Below are 8574 nucleotides of genomic sequence, written 5' to 3'. Positions count from 1 at the left end.
GGGTTCGAGTCTCAGGTCCGGCAGGAATTGTTGGTGGGGGGAGTGAAAAACCAGCGTTCTCTCCACCTTCAATACCGCGACTGAGGTGAGACCCTTGAGCAATGCACCGAACCCCCAACTGCTCCCTGGGCGCCACAGCATTGACTGCCCACTGCTCCGGGTGTGTGTTCGCGGTATGTGTGTGTCTGTGTGTTTGTTCACTACTGCTCTGTGTGTGCACTTGGATGGGTTAAATGCAGAGCACAAATTCCGAGTATGAGTCACCTTCACCTTCACCTTATTCTGTTACTCAGCTTGGAAAGACTGTGTTGTATAGTTCTGTGTTGCACATTTCTTGATTTGTGTGAAATCATAAACAGTTCCACTAAAATCATGTAGGCTAGGAAACAGTGTTGCTGTATGACTGTATAGTACATCCAACTCTTTTATTTCCATAGAGTAGAGAAAATCCTGTTTTCATGATGTTTCCATTATATGTTTCAATATGCTGGGGTTGAGGAGGTGTGTGTGTGTCTGTGTGTGTGTGTGTTTGTATCTGTACTGGGCTGAGCGAGTGTGCATTATGTCTATTGATAGTGCAGCAGGGCATGTTCTCAATACAGGAGTACTATGTACCTACCAATGAAATAGATTAGCAGACAGGAATAGGTTTGGCATCAGGATGCTGAAAAGCATCTGTCATCATGACCAGGAGTTTCAGATGAGGCATTACGAGACGTATTTTACCTGCAATTTGTACACTCAACCTCTAGATCTGTGGGTCTCGACCCACAAATGGCTCACATGGCTAATAATGTCTAATAATGTCACGATCAGCAGTGGAAAACAAATTAGAAGGTAAATGCAATAAATAACTCCCCATAACCATGCAACATGATTATATGGGAGTTATTATTTGCTTTTGCCACCTACTTTTTCCTTGAACATAAAATAAGCTTTATTATTATTATTATTAGTTCCCTAAATATTTTGTTGTTAATTTCAAATTGAAATCTGATTCATTACTTCGAAACTTGACATATTAATAATTGTGCAAATTGTTAGGCCTGTGCAGTTATTGGTAATATTAAATGCATTTCTAATTTTATTGACATTTTATGTACATTTTGTATGATAAACCATTATAGTACTAGATCACAACTTGAAATCTGGGTCCTGAAGAAAAACCAGTTGAGAACAACTGATGAAGACTGTACATGTTTGTAAATGATTTGTGGTGCATCGATTTAGAAAGACCTTCACAGATTTAGAAACTCTCATAGAAAGTTGTTGTGAATCCAGAAAGCTGTATAATTAAAAATACTAATTTAGATTTATTTTTATTTCAGTTTTAGTTGAAGTAATTTTAGTACTTTGACTTTAACTTGTTTTATTTCAGTTAGGTGCCAAGGTGACATTTCAAATGTTCTATTTCTTAAGTTTAAGTTTTTCATCTAATATTTATACTGCATTTTATTTCAGCTTTAGGTTAACAAAAATTATTTTTAATAGATTTAGTTGGTTATTTACCAATAACAAGACTGGTACACATGAGAAATGCAGCTTCATGACACTCTCGTGTGTATTGGAAATAGTTACTTCAATGGTTTTTGGGTTTGTGGCTTTGCAATTTGATCAGGCTTCTCAGATTGGAAAAAAAACTAAATCAGTCTGATCTAAAAATATTAATGAAATCAGTGCTTCCGTATGAGGTCTTTACTAAGGAACAGAAAAGGTTTGAGTTTGTGCATGATGGTGCATTTGCAGTGATGAAACACATTCCCTAGAGCACCAGTCGAGGTTACGAGTCATCTTCTGCATTTGCGTCAATCTGCACGTGGCTGTTTTTGAAAGGCGTCCATGTGCTTTGTCAGGACAAAGTTAGAAAGCCAAGCAGTGAGGGTTGAACCATGTGTGTGGAGCCGTTGTCATTACTGTCCATTAATGTCGTCTATATTTATCTGTCTGTCTAGCTCCTTCCTGGCCAACCTGCTATATTTATCTATAGCTTCACATCTCTAGCTGACTCGTAAGCCCTGGGCAGGGGGTGAAAGGTCACGGCTAGCGTGTGCAGCCTGATTGTGCTGACTCAAAGGTTAAAGGGTTATGCGAGTTTGACCTTTACATTGACATTTATTTCCTCAGTGGGCACTTCTGTGCAAAGTGACTTTCAAAGAATTGTATATATAGGGAGTGTGTTGTGACATTTAGTCCCCAGCAGGTAGTGAAAGATTCAAATCAAATTCTTTAACTTCCTAAGCTCAAAATCTTGTACTGCACGAGAAGGAAAATCTAGTGAAATGTCAGTGGAAAGATTCATATGGCAGTGGAGTGGATTTGACTGGCTATAGGCCTGTAATGGGGTCCAAAAGTCTGAGACCACTAGTGAAAATGTCTCTATGATTTTAATATATTTGGAAAGAAAGGTTAAGTGAATAATCTAAAAAGTTGTTTATTTCCAGGTTGAGTTTTTGACCCCACTGTATGTATATTTTGTGTGTGTAGGTTAAAAATATTTTTGCTTCTGCTCAGAGATTGGCATAAATACATGAAAATGTATTTAAAATACAAATACAAAATACTGTGTGAAAATTTTTTTTTTTAAATACAAATACAGTGTTTTGATTTTTGAAAATACACAAAATATTCATACATCATATTCATACAGTATGTTTTGTTCTAATGTCACAAGGCATAATCTCAAGTTTACTGGATTTTACACGATTTGATTCTTTTGTGTCGGTTTACGTAGTGTACTTTAACATTTTCACGTGTCTTCCAAAATGACCCACAACCTTATCAGTTTATATGTAAAGAAATCCATTTATTCATAAACTTCTCATGAAATTATTGTTTGACAAACTACTTGGTAAACTACTTCCTCTCACCGCGGCTTTCTGATGGTTTGAAGAACAGTTACTCAGAGTCGCCCCCTGTTGTTTCACAGGATTAATCTTGCAGCGGCATTTTGGATTAATTGTAGAGGTTTGATAGAAGTGGCTGGAAGACCTGCCAAGAGAGCATTGCAATAGTCTAGCCTGGACAGAACAAGAGCTTGAACAAGGAGTTGTGTTGCATGTTCTGAAAGAAAGGACCTGATCTTCCTAATGTTGTATAAAGCAAATCTGCAGGACCGGGCAGTTTTAGCAATGTGGTCTGAGAAATTCAGCTTATATTATAATTATACAAAGGCGAGCAAGTGTAAAAAGTGTCAAAAAAGCCGCGACTGTTTAGGGAGGAGCGCGCAGTCAGCAGGTTTGCGGTATAGAGGCAGGCGAATGTATAAACAAGGCTTCCACTACAACTGTTCCTGTGGCTCAGTGGTAGAGCATTGCGTTAGCAGCTCAAAAGGTCGTGGGTTCGATTCCCAGGGAACATACATACTGGTAAACAATGTATAGCCTGAATGCATTGTAAGTCGCTTGTCTGCTAAATGCATAAATTATTATTATTAAATTATTATGAGAGAAAGTGGCACTGCGCGTTGATTCCACCGTTTGCCCTGTCCCGTGTGAAATGGCCTTTAAGTCAAAAGTGTAGGCCTACTTGTCAGCATTGCACTCTGAACGCACACACAAAAAACTGCCTGCCAACGTGCGAGTATGAATTAGAATTTCCTTTCGCGCCATAATGCACTTATAATAAGTGCAGCTGCACCAAGCACATCACACTCTATTACTCTATTACTCAACCATTCGTCCATGCTTCTTTTTCCACTCCAACGTTTTCCCACTAAAAGCTGCATGGATATATTTGCTTACCCCGATAGGCCTTTTTATTTAGAAAAACTAGAAAAACTTTGATTTAGAAAAAGTTCAATCAATTCACACTTGACTGAACTATTCACACTTTATATCATCGCCACATTATGTATTGTCATTTCATCCAGCCCTAATATGCAGTAATGCTTTAAACACATTTGACAAGCTAGTTGATAAAAAAACAACAACCGATTAACACAGATTAATCAGAACTGATTGGCTAACTCTATTTTTTTCCCCTTGTTGGTGCTCTTTTATTCTTTCATGTTAACTGAAGGCAAATGATACACTATTTTAAAGGTATTCACTTTTTCAACTTTAGTTAGTCTGTAATGTTGCGGTTTCAGCATAAAAAAGATCTGCAAAGTTACAAAGCTCAAAGTCTACTTCAAAAGGAGATATTTTATTTAATAGAAAACACTTTTCAAAAACCACAACGAACGACTCGTTTGGACTACAACGCATATTTTTGTGATATCACAAATATCGACGAATAGGACGAGACCTGGTTGAGCTGCACTAGAGAAGGCAACGAGTGTTATTATCACTATGTCGGAGACACGCTAGCTTTCCCAAGGCAGACGAACTTAGAGTGGTTACAATCATCTGGGTTTAAATCGCGCTCAAATTGAGTTGATATTGACGCAATATTTACACTGAAGCTCGCAGCAGGTGGCTATGGTAAGGGGCATGACATTTACCGACCAGACGCCGAGTGGTGCCAATCACAACACACATTGGCCCAGCTAACCAATCACAGCACATTTCATATTTCAGAAGGCGGTTTTTCATTTAATACAGGAACTATTCGAGCCGTTCATGCCAGACTGGGGAGAGAGGTGTTGTAATAATGTAAAATATGTGAAAAATTATGTGTTTTTCGAACAACCTAGTATGAGAGCCTGTTCTAGTACACCCCCAAAACAAAATCAAGACTTTGTAAAAGAGCATAATAGGACCCCTTTAACTTTAATCAACAAGTACAATTGACCATGACATCCTCATTCCAGAAAAGTCGCTCACCCAATGCTGAATGGAGCTGTACAGCTGCAGCTCACATGATGAATGTTGGGGTTGGGGGGAGGGGGCGTGCCTGAACTAGTTGACTTGCACAAGGTATTTTATGTATTTTGAAAATACAAAAATACTAATCTTAAATGTATTTAAATACACATTACATTAGATTTTTTTCCAAAGGCTTTAAAGTACAAAGTACAAAATAGAATTTTGTATTTCAAATACGTATTTTAAATACAGTACATGTATCTGAAATACTGCCCATCCCTGCTTGTGCTATAAAAAACCAGTTTCACCCATCCTCTGGATCAGCTCTGGCCTGAACCCAGTGCTGGAGGTGTCCAGGGCTTGATTTAGAAATGCCAAACTCCCTCTGTTCACAGATATGCCTGGGCCAGACCTGTCAGTTAACCCTCTGGTTATGCTAGCTGTCTCAAGAAGTGAAACAATAATCCCAACCAGTGTCCAAAATTAAAAACAGTTAATTGAGCACAACGTATCTGAATATCCATTGTCGAAACTGCATTTGGTACAGATAGTACCATGGTGTTATTATGTTGTTTATTCCAACACACACAGTCACTTGTTCAGAATTAGATGTATCTGATTTGGTTCTATGTGTAATGTACACGTCTACATTTTATACTGATGAATACTGATCTGATATTTGTGTTTTTCCTTTTTCTTTTTAGGAGATTCAAGAGGTCATGCCGGGTGTGGGGCACAGGGAGTCCTGGGATGAGAGAGGCAGTGGAGAGAGCAGTGGTGAATGTGATGATGAGGACGGCTGTGAAGGCTCTGGAGAATCTGTGGTGTCTCCCCGTAAGTTAACAAGCAAAATCTCACCTACATCAGGGCTTCCAGGGCTGGTTCATGTTGGTTTGGTGCTGTTCTATTTGGCATGATGGTCTTTTTCGTGAAACTGTTTGATTGCTAGACCCTGGTTTAGAAAGTCTGGTTGAGACACCAGAATCTATAATATAACACATAGTGTTGATTAGCTATTCAGCTTTTAGAATTATTGCTGGTACCACATTTCCTGAACGGTTGCTTGTACTTCTGATGAGTGATGAAACAACTTGTTTTGGAATGGCTGGTTAGTATGACCCATTTAGCCCCTGCTGGTGGATGGTGTAACTACATCTAGTTCTAAAAAGTTCTAGTTCTAAATCTTCCTCCATTAACAGGCATTCAGAATTAGGCATATAATTGAATCAATGATCAGTTTCATCAATAAATAAATATATAATTATTTTGTTGATTTATCAATTTAACCTTGACTATAGATCAAATGTTTGGGGTCAGTTTTTTTTTTCCATTTTTTCAAAATGTCTGTGGAAGATTTCAAATTGCATTTTTTTTTGGGGGGGGGATCAAAAAGAATGCTCACATATATTTTTATTCAAGTATTATAGACCTCCTTGTTAACTTTTTCATATTCAGGATGTGTTAGGATTAGTAATGTTAGTGTTAGTAATTGCGTGAAAAATAATTTTTGAGCTAAACTGCTTCCCGAAAGGAACCTTGTAGACCTCACAGAATGCATCACATTATGTCATCTGTATACTCAGGTGTTGAAATGACCACAGAGACCACCCAGGGGTACAGAGAGATTGTGTGACCTTCTCTGACTGTCTCAAATGCAGGTGCTGAGGTGGTACCTGCCATTCCATCATTGCTAAAATGGCCACTAAATGGCCTCTCTTTCTGCCCGGGGCGGTAACACATGACCCACGGCTCCACGCCCCCGTCTTTTCCCCGGTGTTCACCAAAGACCTCGCTTGTGTAGCATTTCTCAATCACTTTGAAACCCAATCTTCACTCATCACTAAAATCACCCCACTGGGCCCTCCGGCAGCCATCTTGCTCTCCCGCACCCATTTCCCCTAATCTGCGGTTAGCGCTCCAGGGGTGCCACACATCAAAAACACAGGGTACAGGAAGAGGTGAGGGCGTCCCTTTATCACCAGCTGAAAATCATTCCAGGGTAGAAAGAGACAAGGTCAATGAGAGCAAAAGTGTTTGGGAGAGGAGACGAGTTATGAAGAATGATGTCCATCCATCACTCTGGATTTCTCCAAAGGCCACAGGTCCCACTTTAAAACCTCTGACGCCTGTAGCATTGATCGCATCTCTCAGACAGTAAGACCAGCTGTTATGGCAGTGTACTTATCAGATTTGGCACTCAAAAGTACTGTCTGAGACTTTGTGCCCTCAATGTCAAAAATGGCAGTTAGAAACAACTGAAATTTTTAACAGATCCTCTCAACATTTAAACAGTTTGAACAGCACTTTTCAGCTTTGTAAACCTGCCACAATCATGGAGGTCTAAAATAGAGCGATACAGTGATGATATATTTTTGTAGGCCAACCCAGAGGTTCGTATCACCCTGGTTCCCACGACATAAACCCAATTGGATTTTTAAATGTAAGCTATGAACAAACTAAACTACGATTGCATGACTTCAGTGTCACCATCACTAAGCTTCTGACAACTCTTATGGTTTTTCACATTGCGCTTAACGCTGAGTTATTGGTGTTCGAAACCTCGTAAAAGAACGTTTCACACTTGCCGTTAACTTAACGTTGTAGTTAACCCTACATAAACATGTACAGTGTGAAATGATGCCATGTTGGAGTGTTATGGCTGGATGATTAGCAACAGACACCCAATCATGTGGTTCATCACATGCTTTGGATGGTCACAGAAACATGGCACATTGTATAAACAGCCATTTCAGCATTTGAGGGGAAAAAAATGTCAAATGGTGATGGAAAAACATGTGAATTTCAGTGCATACCTTTATAGTCTGAAAAGTCCATTCAGGAAAGGCAGTCTGCAATAATAGATAAATAAAGGATGCGCAATGCTAGAGCCGTTATGTAAACAGGTCGCATGCTGCATTCGTCCAATGAATGACACTGCAAATATGCAAATAAGAATGTTAAAGGGATAGTTCACCCAAAAAATTGACATTCTGTTATCATTTACTCACCTTTCATTTGTTCGAAAGCTGTATGAGTTTCTTTCTTCCATTGAACACAAAAGAAGATATTTTGAAAAATGCTGGTAAACAAACAGTTGACGGTAGCCATCAACTTCCATAGTATTTATTTATTTATTTGTCTATTTATTTATTTATTTTCAGGTTTAGAACAAGTGGATGGTGAGTAAATGATGGCAAAATTTTGAGTGACAACATGATGTAAAGACTCATTCAGACCAAGAATGATAACTATAAAAATAACTATAATGATAACTATAGCATCCACTCCAACGGATGTTAACATTCTGCTTATTATAAACACACACTGCAGTTATGTCGTCTACTGCTTTAAAGGGGTCATATGATGCTATTTTAAAGATCATTATTTTGTGTATTTGGTGTAACAGAATATGTTGACATGCTTTAATGTTCAAAAAACACATTATTTTTCAAATACTGTACATTATTGTAGTTCCTCTATGCCCCGCCTCTCTCAAACGCGTCATTTTCTACAAAGCCCCTCCTTCCGACAAGCACAGTCTGCTCTGATTGGCCAGCTGACCCAGTGCATTGTGATTGGCCGAACACCACAAGCACGCATCGGAAATGTAACTCCCCTTTCCATAATCGCGACCTTCAGCTTTCAACATAAATGTAAAGACAGTACATAGTGCCCTTAGTTTTACCATCAGTTCAAGCCCGAAAGGGGAACAGAGTCGTGTGACAGACACCGTGATGATGCTCGTATGTATTTGCAGTACACAAGCCGCGATTAAGAAAGCTTCCACTGTGATGTGACCCTGTCTCGCTCTCTCTCTCTCTCTCTCGCT

The 8574-nt window shown here is 39.0% G+C and overlaps 1 protein-coding gene across 2 annotated transcripts in view; it reads left to right on the top strand.

Moving 5' to 3' along the window:
* The window catches only part of LOC107730460 (glypican-5-like), a 111583-nt gene that overhangs the window by 75918 nt on the left and 27091 nt on the right, over positions 1-8574 (top strand). For both annotated transcript variants that reach the window (XM_016541309.1, XM_016541307.1), the window contains one exon: positions 5450-5579. In XM_016541309.1, coding sequence (XP_016396795.1) covers positions 5450-5579 — 130 coding nt within the window. The remainder of the gene's footprint in view (positions 1-5449; positions 5580-8574) is intronic.

This window comes from Sinocyclocheilus rhinocerous, unplaced genomic scaffold, assembly GCF_001515625.1.
Source record: "Sinocyclocheilus rhinocerous isolate Xijiao unplaced genomic scaffold, SAMN03320098_v1.1 scaffold1780, whole genome shotgun sequence".
Classification (NCBI taxonomy): Eukaryota; Metazoa; Chordata; class Actinopteri; order Cypriniformes; family Cyprinidae; genus Sinocyclocheilus; species Sinocyclocheilus rhinocerous.
Note: the sequence above shows the minus strand (reverse complement) of the source record. Positions and strands in the feature narration are given on the sequence as shown.